Consider the following 13619-nt stretch of genomic DNA (forward strand, 5'->3'; position numbering starts at 1 on the left):
TGACTAGTTCAAGCTAGCTCAAGACTGAAGATTCTCTTTCCTGAGAGGATGAAAGTGAAAAATTTGCCACCAAAAATAATTAATTTTTTTCTTGGTTCTCTCTCATCAATTCCACAAAAGACACAAAAACAGTAGGAAAAGTATCATAGCTAACCCTGAACTTGATAACCAGTTTTGATGAGTAACAGCTTAAACATAGGCAGTTAACTGCCTTTTGATACCACCTAGTCACCTGCACAGTGCTAAAAGACACACAGTATTTGCAAGATGTGCACCCTTTTGAAGTAGCAGCTGCAGGCCAGACAGCCTCATGCTCTATGGCATGAGAATATCATATCTCCTGGGGTATAGTAGTTATAAATCTGTTAAATAAAAAGGGAGTTTAGACATCTAGTGTTTTTGCACGCATTAAACTCTAAAAACACTAGATGTAGGTGCCTTGAGCTGAATCCCACCTATAACATTTTGTCAGTGTTCTCAAACAGTACTGTTCCACAGCACTTTGTTTACATTCTCACTTATTATTTTTCATCAGTGCAACTCAGTATACAAAATCTCCTCAATTTGTTGTGGATGGTAGCAGTGCTCATAAATTGCAAATGCTTGAAAACCTGTAGATGTGAAATTATAATCTTCAAGATACCACAATTCTTTGGTACCAGATGGGTGGATAATAACAAAACCACAGATAGAACTTAGTTATAGAATTCAGATGGCAAGACAATAATTTACAAATCTAAAGTGAAAAGCAGAACAGATTTCTTATGCCAAAGAATTCATACAAAGGACACAGCAAATTAACGATACCAACATCATCAGTGAAATAAGAACTTTGTTGGGAAATTCAAGTTAGTTTATCTGTACAGGAATAAAAAATTGAGCAAAAGAAGTGTATGACAATTATCAATTCAAAAGACACTGTAGGTACAATAGCAGAATAAATGTCAGAAGTAAATCTTCAAAACTTTTGCATGCCTAAAGGGCTAAAGTTCAGACAGCATTCATGGGTGTATCATATCAGAAAAAAGAAAAAAAAAGAAAAAATCTAGCAATTACACTGTACAATTCCTTATTGAAACCTTTGGAAGTCACTAAACAACATAAATGATAAAGTGATTACAGCAGGGCTACTTTGAAAAGAAGTAAACAAGTTCTGTTTGGCTAGGGAAACAACCAAGGATCAACCAAGGATCAAGTAATGGTCTAAAGATATTTAAAGACTGTAAACACTAAGTAAACAGAAGTATTTAGGGTGGTGTAACTAATCATAATGGAATTCAACTTCGTAAGAAAACTGTGACTTGGTGTTGGGAAAACATCCTGACAGAGAGGTTTGCAGACCCTACATGGAAGTTGCTGTAGAAAATCTTTAGTACATTTAAAACAAGCATCTAAAGCATCAAAAGAAAAGCTTTTAAATCCTATTTATGAAATACATTATGTGTCAAAGGAGGTAAGTTTTTATAACCATTCAAACAAGTATCCATGCCTCCCTTCAAATTCATTCTCATAGTATGACCACTCTCTCATTGGCAACATCTCTATAGCAACTAAAATCCTGTAAGGCTGTAAAATCCTGTAAGAAACGTTAGCAAGTACTCAATGTATTTTAATGAAGCGTTTTAGCCTTTCTCTAAATTGTTGTTTATCATCTTAGCTTTTTTTCCTTAGGTCCTTCCTCCTATTTTTCTCAATGAGCTTTTTTCCCCATCCTTAAACAACCTACTCTAGCACTCCTCTCTGCCTGTATTTATCTGCCTACTGCTTCTCTTTTCCTGCCCCTCTGGATGTTTTGAATACCTAATTGGTCATGTGTTTGGAGCCTCACACTTTTCTCTAGGAGCTCTTGCAACATTAGAGCTCCACTGTCAATTTGGAGATCAAAACAAGTGCCAGATCTTCACTCCTACTTCTGTTATACAGCACAGCCCTTTAAAGCACTCGTGTCTATCTGCTTCTACCAGCAACAGCGAAGCTCCTCTGCCTACACATATCAAAACATGAAAATGAATGGTAGACCAAGCACTAAATCCCAAAGATAACTAAATGCAGCTTTTACCTTCCAACATAATCAGGAATCACTTCAAAATTTAAAGGTCAGTCAGAACATTATTACGGTAAAAGTACAGATGAGAGTTTTTACTGCCTTGTTCACTGTCTTATTTATTGCCTTCTTCATTTTGCTTTGAACTGTTTAGTTCTTTCTCCTTTGATTACACTTCCTTCCATTGGCTACTCCTTCATCTGCCAAGGTTTTCATAGCTCTGAGCCCACAGCAGTATACTTTAACTCAGCACGATGTTGTGTGATAAATATCTGCTTGTTCTGAAGAACCATGGAGAAGGAAAGTTTCATCAAGGCTATTAGATACAAGATCATAAAACCTGGCTTGGAAAGTTCCTAAGCTTTAGACTTCAGTTGGGAAATGAGATGATGCACCTTGCATGTATAACTTCCTACTCATCGCTTAGGTGTTCATCCCTATCATCTTCCCTTACCCACTACTGAAAACAGTCAGATGGACTTGTATCTGCACTAATGCACAAAGCTGCTTGATGCACAGCTGTATGCAATAAAGTCAGCACAAGGTATCATCCTGATTTCAAAATAGGAGGTCTCAGTGAATCCATTACATGACTGTGGTAGACAAAATGGAGTTACATAGTTTCTCTAACAATATCAAGGTCTCAGCATTACTAAGGAGCATCCTTTTTCTGGAAATGAGAGCAGCAATTTCTAGGGAAATTATCAGCTATGCTTACAAAAGATTCCTGAAGAAGGTGGGTACAGAGTTTATAACAACTTAAATCCCTAGACAAACCATCCCAACGGCACAGGTAATCCTAAGCATACATGAAACTACTATCCCTTTTGCTTCCAAGAGTACTGTTAAAATAACTGGCCATTATATTAAGTTCTTCATAAAAGGTTCAGCCCTCAGTTTATCATCAACTCCGGTTAGTACAGCTGTTCTACAGGTTTTTAGAAAGAAATATTGGAATGACCAGAAATTACTTAATATGCCAGAATTTTGATAGCTTATGAACTCTGCATCTGCACATATCAGTAAAGCCAGTCTCAGTAGATTATTTTAAACTGCTTATTGCTTATGGACATTGGAAAGACAAGGTAATTGGTTCCAAATTTCTATTAATTAAATTAAATTGAATACAAGAAAATTGTCTAGATTTGTCAGCCTTAAGTTTCTAAGCTGAAAAGTGGCAAATAAGTTCTTTTTCTTTCTCTTCTTTTTCATTTCTTTCAGCAGACTGATAACCTATTACCTCTATTAACCACAAGTGACTGCTGCTTGAGTTCTTCCCCTACATGTATAAAGTAGCCTGTGGAATAAAAAATAGCTTTATGACTGCAGCCAGGCTGCTAAGCATTCTCAGGGCCAGTAACTACTCCAGCTGTTTCTTTCTAATTCTCATTAAAAATGAGTTCCAGTTGAGAATCAAATACTATTTTGGCTCTTCCGCTTACTTATCAGCGGAACTTCTCCCAGCAAGGCAATTTAATGATTTCAGGTTGAGTATAACATCTTTAATTGAAAAGAAATGTATCTGATTGACAGTCAGCTGAATATGAGTCAGCAGATTGCCCAGGTGGCCAAGAAGGCCAATAGCATCCTGGCTTGTATCAGGAATGGTGTGGTGAGCAGGACTAGGGAAATAATCCTGCCTCTGTACTTGGCACTGGTGAGGCCTCACCTCAAGTACTGTTTTCAGTTTTGGGCACCTCAGTACAGAAAGGACACTGAGGTTCTGGAGTAGATCTGAAGAAGGGCAACAAGGCTTGTGAAGGGCTTGGGGAATCAGCCCTATGAGGGGCGACTAAAGGAACTGGGGCTGTTTAGTCTGAGGAAAAAGAGGTTGAAGGGAGACCCTATTGGTCTCTTCCAATATCTGAAACGTGCTTACACCAAGAGCGGGGTTGGTCTCTTCTCACTGGTGACAGGATGAGGGGAAACGGCTTTAAGTTGTAAGTTTAGGTTGGATATCAGGAAACACTTTTCAGAAAGGGTTCTTAAGCACTGGAATAGGCTCCCCAGGGAGGTGGTTGAGTCACCGTCCCCGGATGTGTTTAAAAACTGTTTGGATGCGGTGCTCAGGGACATGATTTAGTGGAGGGTTGTTAGTTAGGGTAGTATGGTTAGGTTGTGGTTGGAATCGATGATCTTTGAGGTCTTTTCTAACCTAAGTGATTCTATGATTCCATGATTACATATTATACTTCTCATTTCTGTGCTTTTCTCCAGTTACTTTGACTGATTTTTTCTGTATTTATCAGAGTCAGAAAAATAAACAGAGACATTGATTAAAGAAAAAAAAACAAAAAGAGCTTATAGCCCAAATTATTATTTATTTAATTGAAGAATGATTGAAATTGAGTCATATTTATATTCACTTTTTCTAAATATTACAGCAAAAAAATTTACTAGGTAATTCTATATGAACAATTGTTTTCTGGTAATACTGAAGATATTCATGAGAATAATTTAGATTTTTTTTTTCCAGACTAAGACTAACTTTAAGTGTTACAACCATCTAGGCAACCCATGAAAAATAAACTAAATTTTCCCAATGCTTAGCTTTAAAATCAGTCACATATCAGTTATATATAAATGCATGCCTAAAATCTTTCTCACAGGAAGAAGCATTTTGTTGACCAGTTATACTGTTCCAAGAAAATGAATACCAGATATGCAAACTGGAATAACTTTAGAGAAGAACATAAAAATGTATTTGGGAACAAAAAAGATTGACTTTCCAGGAAAAACTTTCCATGCAAAAGCTATTTGATTAAACAACACTGACTACACAACTACCTGTAAGCCTATTGCGCTGTCTGAATTAAGAGCTTACTTTCCAGAGTTCCCCAAGGGGATACAGCTAAAATGATTCATATGAGCAAAGTTATCTCAAACAAGGAAAATCACTGACAGCAAGGATGAAGTGCTAGTACTCTAAGCAAATAAATAAATAAAACAGAAGACAAAGGGAAGGATCTGTTTTCCTACACAGTGTATCTAAAGGGTCTTCTGTCCTTCACAGCTAAAAGCTAGCCTGGAAAACATTCAAGAATGTACTGTAAGGAACAATAATGTACTGGCCAGAGCTGCAGATGATCTAATAGGCTTGCAATTATGTCTTTACAAAGAACAAGTGCAAAAAGCTACAGCTGATTTTTCAAAAAAAAAAAAAACGAACTAGGAAGTTAACAGGATTTTACTGGAAGCATTTCACTTAAAATATGAACTTCAATACACCAAATTGGTAAAAATACTCAATTGGCAGGGCTTTTTGATACTATTCTAACTGTCTGAGATACTTTTGTTAATCTTTACTAAGTTCAGAGAATGCCCATCTATGCACACTCTGACTCACTCATAGGAAAAAAAAACTAACTGCCAGATTACAGCATTACAGAGAGACTTCAGCATCGATTTATTTCTCCTCCGTGATTCACACAGTTACAAATCTCAGTGCTTATGGGATGATAAATGGCACTTAAGTGAAAACAATAAAAGTGAGAAAAAATCATAAGTTATTTCTAAAACAATGCCACTGCATCTGACTGGACACTCTAGAAATAAAGTCAATCCTCTTTTTAAAAGGAAAGGATGAAAACTGACAGTTCTCTACAAATATTCACTCTACTATGACTTCACTAAAGCTTACACTATTTCATTTTCCAAAACATCAGTTAGCTGGAATAATGACAGCACTGCTTATCCACACTGCAGTCCTAACTCTAGCATTCTGCATGGTCAAGCAGTGATGTACACTCTTCCAGGCAATTCTGGGCTGACAATTTGTATAACTGCATTTTTACAGAAGAAAAGGAATGCTCCTCAGAAGCTCAAGCATCATCAATAATCAACCGAACAGAAAGCTATTTTATATTGGTTTGATCATAACTCCCAAGCTCTGTTTCCACCTATTCTTATTTAAAGCCTATATTTTCATGACTGCCAGGGGAAGAAAAATTAATTTGAAGAAAAGACTTTGAAGATTATAGTTTATCTTCGTTAAGCTTTTACTTTAACTATGAAGACAATAATTATCAAAATCTGACAATTACAACAAAAGCTCAGGGAAAATGCATGAATTATGTAACAGGACAAATGAGGATCTTCAGTTGCAGAACTATTAAAATATTTGCGTTCTCACTGGTCTGCTGGACCACTAAGTCTACCATTGGCATGTCTCAACATACCATGTCTATATTTTAAAACAGAATAATTCTCAATTTTTAGAAATAATTGCACTTTTTGTATCCAGTGGCTTTTTTTCCCTTTCCAACTAACTCTACTTCTAACACGACTCACCACATTTAAACCTACTATCCGCTACCTCTAAGAAAATGCCAGCATGTAACTAAGCAACAAAGAAAGAGAAATATGATTGTTTTTTATAATGTGTAGCACAGAGCTCTCTCTTTTAACTAATTATATCTATTGACCTTAAAATACATACACTTCCAAGTAAGTACCAATCTCAGTGTTTTCACCTTTAGTTGACATAGAATTGAAATGTATGACTTTAAAACCTTAGTGGTTTTATTAAGCTAACAAAGTTGGCAGGTACCATAGAATGTACTGGGTTTAAAAGGACCTCAAAGATCACCTAGTTTCAAACCCCTGCTGTAGGCAGGGTCGCCAACCACTAGACCACACTGCCCAGAGCCACATCCAGCCTTGCCTTGAATGCCTCTGGGGATGGGGCATCCACAACCTCCCTGTAGTGTCTATTTAGACAAAACTTGCAACAGTTACTAAAATTGATAAGCAATTGCAAATTCAAGTTACAATTGTGCGTAGTTACAATATGCTCATCAATCTATACACAGGACAGAACCATTACTATTAACAGAATGCTAAGCTGAAAAGCCCAATGTAGCCCTTTGTTGCTCTCTCTGAAGTTTCCTTTGTCCAGCATGGACAAAAATGGCCCAAAGTAACTTAATGTTCTTTCTAAATCTCAACCAAAACCACAGGCTATTAATTACTCCGTCCATAAGCCAATAGTTTATTTCATAAACTATTTTATCTTCCCTAACAACAAAAATAAAATCCTAATTTTTGTAATCTCTGGGGGATCTTTCTTAATTCTTGATAGCATTTGGGATCCCTCCAAGCTGTATCTCTGCGGATACAAATTCACAACGTGTATCTTTTCTATTCTACTTCTCCCAGGAGATTTCAAGTTAACATTACAACCTAAGGACCCAAACAAAAAATTTAGACCTATAACTAAGAATTAAAACCTACCGTGATTTAATTTGTAGCACGTGCGCAAACTTTTCTTTTCCTGCTTTTTGTCTCCAAGTAACAAGCAGAGAATTTTCCTCTTTTCAGGAGAAGCAAATTCTAATTCTAATGAATAACAAGCACCATCAGAGGCCACATTCTGCAAAATGAAACATGTGTGGCCTCATCTCCCAGCATTTAGCCTGCCTTCTCTCAGTACACAATTGGCACATACACACCAATGCTTTCTGAACGCAGGTCTGTGGGCTGTTGGCAGAATCTTGCTCAGCAAAGCAGATTGGATGGCAATGTCTTGGAGGCTTCCAATTAAATTCAAAGATCTGATTAATTTTGTAATAAAATCTTAGACTATTACTATATATTTATTTGCTTTTAATACAGTGTTATTGCAATAAAGCAGTTAATCATGAAGACTACAGTAACCACTGTTATATCTGGTACTTTTATTTTAGAGGCATGTGTTATTCATCTACTTTCTTCCATACTACAGGAACATCAGCTTAAAAATGTGAAAAGAAGGTCAAAAGGCAGGTATTTTTCTGATGCATGCTTTAACACACAGTGCTTAGAACTATGCAATGTATTTTTACATTGTGTACCTAAATCCATACTTATATTTTAGCTCCCCTAAATATCTATGCAGTAAAGTTTGACAGTCAGAAGGTATTAACTTCTGCAAACTGATGCAAAGACACACAGGAACACAGACACTGTTCTCTGCTTTATAACAATGCCTTCCTCATGTTATTACACCTATATTTTAGCATGAGACAAAGATATTGTGATTAACATTCATAGAATTCTTACATATTGTTACACTCATAGAATTGTTAGAGCTTAATGCCTTTCCCAGTTTCAAAGAATAGAGATAAAAATCATCTAAATTTCAGGATCTGATGTTAGCGGTAAAATGTCTTTTCTCCTCTAGTTTTGCATTTGCAATATATGACTGAGTTTTTAGTACTCACAGGCTTACCATCTGGACCAGGCTGACCAGGATAACCATGATTCCCAGGCTGCCCAGGATCTCCCTACAGAGAACCAGTAGGTTAATACACACAAGACACAAAAGAGCATTTTAAAATTAGCACAGAGTAAGTTTAACCCTTAAACATCCACCCCATAAAACTGTGGCTGCAATCCCAGGTATCTGCAATTGAGGAGTGATTCCTAAAGCAAAAGGGAATTGATTCTGTAACCCCTCCCTGCTAAAATTATCCCTAACTTCAGACTCAGTATGTGGAGAAGGAAGCCCATGCTCACTGTTACAGTTCAGGTTGGAACTATCATCTCATATGCCCTCAAGATTTGCAACATCATCAGCAAAAAAAAAACAAAACAAAACAAAAAAACCTAGAACAGTTTTCATCAAATAAATGTAATCAAATCTCTATTAAAACCTTGTTATTCAAGCAGTTCTGCTCTGAAGAAAATTCTTACCTGTTTAGCAAAGATTTGGCTGAGTCTAGGTTTTAAAATAAAGCATTGGAAAGGCAAGAGCTAAGATTAAAACCTGATAAATAAACTCTTCAGACACCGCTGTCTGAAAATAAATTTATTTTTTTAGATTTCTTCTTATAAGGCCTTTGCAATTATTTTTATAACCTCTGTTAGACCACAGTAAGGGAAAAGAAAACTCAATTTCTCAGGCATCGTGTTTATTGTCAGAGAGCAAGAACACATCTTCCTACTTAATATATCTTAATGTACTTAAGTTCTCTGTTTATTTTACTAACAGACTTGATCTTGACTTCAAAAAAACATTAAAGCCTCAGTCAAGAAAACATTTAACTCTTGCACAAGCACTGAACAAGTATAATTTTCTTCAGTCTGATACATCAACAGACCTTCAGGTCAGCTACAATTACAGAATTATTATAAAAATGGAGGACATCAGGAGAGAAATAGGAAACAAGCTTTCTGTGTGAAAAAAAGCATATTTTCATATATAAGCCACAGAAAAGTCATGCTGAGCTAAATGTGAAAGGATATAGAATAACATCTCTTAAAAACGCCACTGAGTGTAACAGTTATGACAGTACATTCTCTGGAATTATTATTGACCAAATTAAGGAGTCCAGGTTTGAGATACAAGAGAAAATAAATTTGCTCTCAAGTACACTACCAAAACTATGAAATATTATGCCTTTGTCCTGAAAAAGTTATCATTTATTTGTATTTGAAAATTTATAAATAAATCAATTTAATTATATTCCATTAATATCACAAACACACAAATTAAGATTAAATCTATAAGCTTCAAAGCCCAGAATTCAAGAGTTAAGAAATACTGTAACTGAGATAATCTATAGATCTTAAATTGGCTTCCTTTTCATTCTTCCTGCAGTCTTTTGGTTTGGGCACCATCTTGTTATCTATATTATTATCTCAAATAGTACACAGCAACGCAATTGGAAGATGGTACATGAAACAGATACTTAATCAAAAATATAATAGGTTACCTTTGATATTTCATACTCTTTCATACTTAAAAATTTTTGAAAGCCACATCCTGTAATGTTTTTTGTTGTTTTTACTCTAATATGTTGAAGGAGAAATAGAGAAAAAAAAACACTACAAACATTCTATTACATGAAATAACAATTGTCTCCAACATGCAGATCCCAATTCCCTGATTAGAAACCATTATCACTATAGCAAACTGTCCTCTAACATGAGGTAGCTGCAGCAGACTGTTACCACTTGAAAGTATTTCCTTTAAATCATTTGCCTGATGACAGATAGGCTGTTTGGGATAATCTTGTCATCCCACATGTGGAAAGACAGTAACTGGGCACAGCACTGCTTACCACTGTATTTGGGGAAGACAGGGCAGCAAAACACATGTGATGTGAGGCTGACACTTTAGGTGTCTAAGACCCAGGACTAGTTCACACCTTTATCCTGACTATGAGTGGTCAGGATGAGACTAGGAGGGAAAAAGAAAACAGTGTACACTCAAGAAGAAAGAATGGAAACTTACTTTGGGGCCTGGAGGTCCTTGTTTCCCTGGAGGGCATATACAGGGGGCAGGTGTTGAGCCTACATCACTTGGACCATTCATGCACTACCAAGAGTAAAACCAACCATCAAAACACATGCCAAAACCACTAAATAAACATAGTATTATGTGAGACTGACTTTCCTTAGGTTACATAGGTCCTGTTTTTCACTCTTTTGTTCAGGTGGAATTCTTGCTCACCTGAACACTGCCCTCCTACAACTCTGCATCCACGAATCCCTTACTTTACAAGGAAGAAAATAAAAAAAATACTAATACTCAATGATACCTGTAATTTGCTTTTCCACAGATCTTTTAGAAAGTTTCTGAACAGCTTGATATCTGGCAACACACAAAACTGTTTTCCTAAACTAACTGATATTCATAATTTGAATTGTGATCACTTATCAAATACTCCTATTTAAACAAAGTTTGCAAAAAGAATCTAACAAATAATACGTGTAACACATATAGCATAGTGACTGCAACTGTCATGCTACTGTGTAACAAGCCAGAAAAGGATGTAAAACCCCGATCTCTCACATTGTGGATTCTTGTCCCAGCCATTAAGCCACTTCAGGAAAGGCAGGGTATGGCTGCTACTACAGATTCCTACCTGGAACCCCAAGGGTGCTCATCATCATGGTTAGGTGAATTCCTCCAAACTACACTCCCTGTGCAAACAGTGGTAAACACTACATCTCAATAGATCTTTTGATGTACCTATTTCCCTCCTTTGAGACCGCATGAAATCTAAGGCAGAAAAGGGGAGAGCTGCTACATCAAATTCATTTAGGCTAGGCACCTAAAAATGTAGGTAGATCTGTAGGAAATGTATATGTTGCAGCAAGGTTCAGTGAATTCTCTTTCATTTAGTAATTTCTCACTTCTCACAGACATGGAAAGGAAAAAAATTAAGAATCCAAGATATGAAAGAGTAGACTTCACATTTATTACCTAATGCACTTTCTAATCCAGATGCACTAATCTAATCCTAATTTCTTATCCAGATTTTCTGTAAGAAAAGAGACTTCAAACATGATCTGAGTGGAATTATTTCTTAGGGTCAAATGATTGTTCAAAATACTGTTCCACATTGCCTTCACAATGGCACCAAGAAGTAGAGTTACCAGCATTGCTAATGGAACTATCATATTAAGCCTTCAAACCAACTGCCCTGCTGGGAGCTCCATTTACATGATCCAGGAGCCTGACTGCATACCCCCATTCACTTTGCAACAGTATCCAGCCCTGCAAATAAGAGTAATTCAATTGAGCTGGGGAAAAAAAAATCAGGCTGCTTATACTAATAAACGTCAGAAAACTGATTTTCAATTTGTCCACTGAGCATTGCTCAATTAATTGAAATAAAGCATTTTTGAGCACAGTAAATTTCTGTCCTTTAAAACGGAGAGTGTACTCCCTATAAGTTATAAAAAGCCATATACTACCTTAAAGTGACTTTGAGTAGGTTAGGATTGTGCCTACCTCTCCATTCTGAAACAAGAAGAAACAAAATTTAAGGATAAAACAATACTTGCATTAAAAAAAAAATCCATTCATTTGTAAACATCATCAAAACCAGTCATAAATTTGAAGCGGAAAATACCAAGCATCTATCACCCAACATTCCAGACTTTCTCAAGTTTGTGTGCAGCTGCCGTCAACAGACATGATGCTTAGTATCATTTATGGGTCTTTAAACAAGAGCTACCAGTAGCAATTTTTAAAAGGCACGACAAAACTAAAATTAAAACTGGACGATGTAAACAATTATTTACTGAATGTTTAGACTTGGTTCAAATCTTTTGCCAGGAGTAACTTCTTATCAAAAGAATACTCTACTTATTCATTCATGACCAATAATATCCTAAAATCTCCTAAAATTTCTAAAATCTGATTTCAGCATCTGGGAAAATGCACAGCAGCACAGAGCCAAAGCTGGCTTCCACCAACATGATTTCCTGTGTGACTGTATAGTATCTGTAGTATCATAGAAAAATCCCCACATTTTAGCACCACAAGCATGAAATTGTCTGTTTTAACAATTTAGTAGCCACCATTACCTGTAACCCATACAGGACGCACACAGTTATCACAGTCTATATACACAGTTAGTGGAAACAGGTTCCCCTGAATTCAATCTTCCTCTCAGGCAAACTCTAGAGAAGATTGATTTTCCCCAAGGATCATAGTGGGAGTCTGAAATTATTCTAAAGCCATGTGCCTCGGGGAGAGCAGATGAATTCAGGCTGTAAATATTACATACAGCCCCAGCTTAGTTCAGGAGCTCTGACACAACCACACTATGACAGAATACAACCACAAACCACATATGTCTCCAACTTTCATTACCTCTTTGGAGACCATCCAAAATTTTTATTTCTTGAAGGAATCCAGAATTTCATGGGTGAAGCCCAAATTTAATTTATAACAGTACATGAAACTGCCAAAATGTGAGCGTTATGCTCAGACATATTGCCAAGAAGAAGAGAATGCAAAATATGATAGATTTTTCAGTGATTTTTTTTTAAGTATTATCTTTTTTTTCCTCATTTATTTTTATATCCTACTTATACTTATGCAAAGAGCAAGAAGATAGGCAGTGCAGGTAGATAATGAAATAATTAAGTTTGCTTCATATTTAAAGCTAACTTTAAAAGTTAAACTACAAAAGTAGTTTTTGGGCTCCTGAGTTCACTAGTTCCTGACACAAAAGCTATAGATAATAAGCCAATCTCTTGCAAATATTCTGGGATGGAATTTACATGCTTTCGAAAAGCTAGCCACAGCTGTGTGCCACAAACACTTCTAATTTGTTTGCATGTGTTTTACATGTCTTCAAATCATTAAGAAAGAGAGAAAAGAAAGAATCAAAGGAATACCACAGGCTTCCTAATTGCATATAAGAATTCTGTAATACTGAACTGTATTTTACTTATGTCTTGCCAATAAAATAATTCATAAAACCTTGGCTTCATGTCAGCCATTGGGATTTTAAAATCAGACTTCAGCATGTATATTTCGGATATGAAAAGGTGATTAAGTAGTATAGGTTTGTTGACTACATACAGAATTTTCAAAGAGCAATTAGCAAAAAGATATTATTATTAGATAAGATAAAAAGTTACGCTTAAAGTGTTTTACACTGCCACAATCAAGGTTTTATTAACTTGTAATGTTCAAAATCTTGAGTTTGTAACTGAAAATTATGAGATTCTTCTATACTGCTGTTACAAACTGTCAAATGTCTAAAATGAAAGAGGGCTTCTACAATATGTTTGTGCAAAACTAAGGCTGAAAGTGGACAAATTCTGAGTCAATTGATACTGCAGAGAAGGA

The 13619-nt window shown here is 36.0% G+C and overlaps 1 protein-coding gene across 1 annotated transcript in view; it reads right to left on the reverse strand.

The window, feature by feature from the left end:
• The window catches only part of COL21A1 (collagen type XXI alpha 1 chain), a 98672-nt gene that overhangs the window by 48690 nt on the left and 36363 nt on the right, over window positions 1-13619 (reverse strand). Inside the window, exons 8-10 of the mRNA XM_065730835.1 lie at window positions 11766-11774; window positions 10260-10343; window positions 8245-8307 (exon numbers count right to left, since the gene is read on the reverse strand). Of these exons, the coding sequence (XP_065586907.1) occupies window positions 8245-8307; window positions 10260-10343; window positions 11766-11774 (156 nt within the window). The remainder of the gene's footprint in view (window positions 1-8244; window positions 8308-10259; window positions 10344-11765; window positions 11775-13619) is intronic.

The sequence above is a fragment of the Cyrtonyx montezumae genome, unplaced genomic scaffold (assembly GCF_038088225.1).
Source record: "Cyrtonyx montezumae isolate F1298 unplaced genomic scaffold, pur_monq_1.0 scaffold_13, whole genome shotgun sequence".
Taxonomy (NCBI): Eukaryota; Metazoa; Chordata; class Aves; order Galliformes; family Odontophoridae; genus Cyrtonyx; species Cyrtonyx montezumae.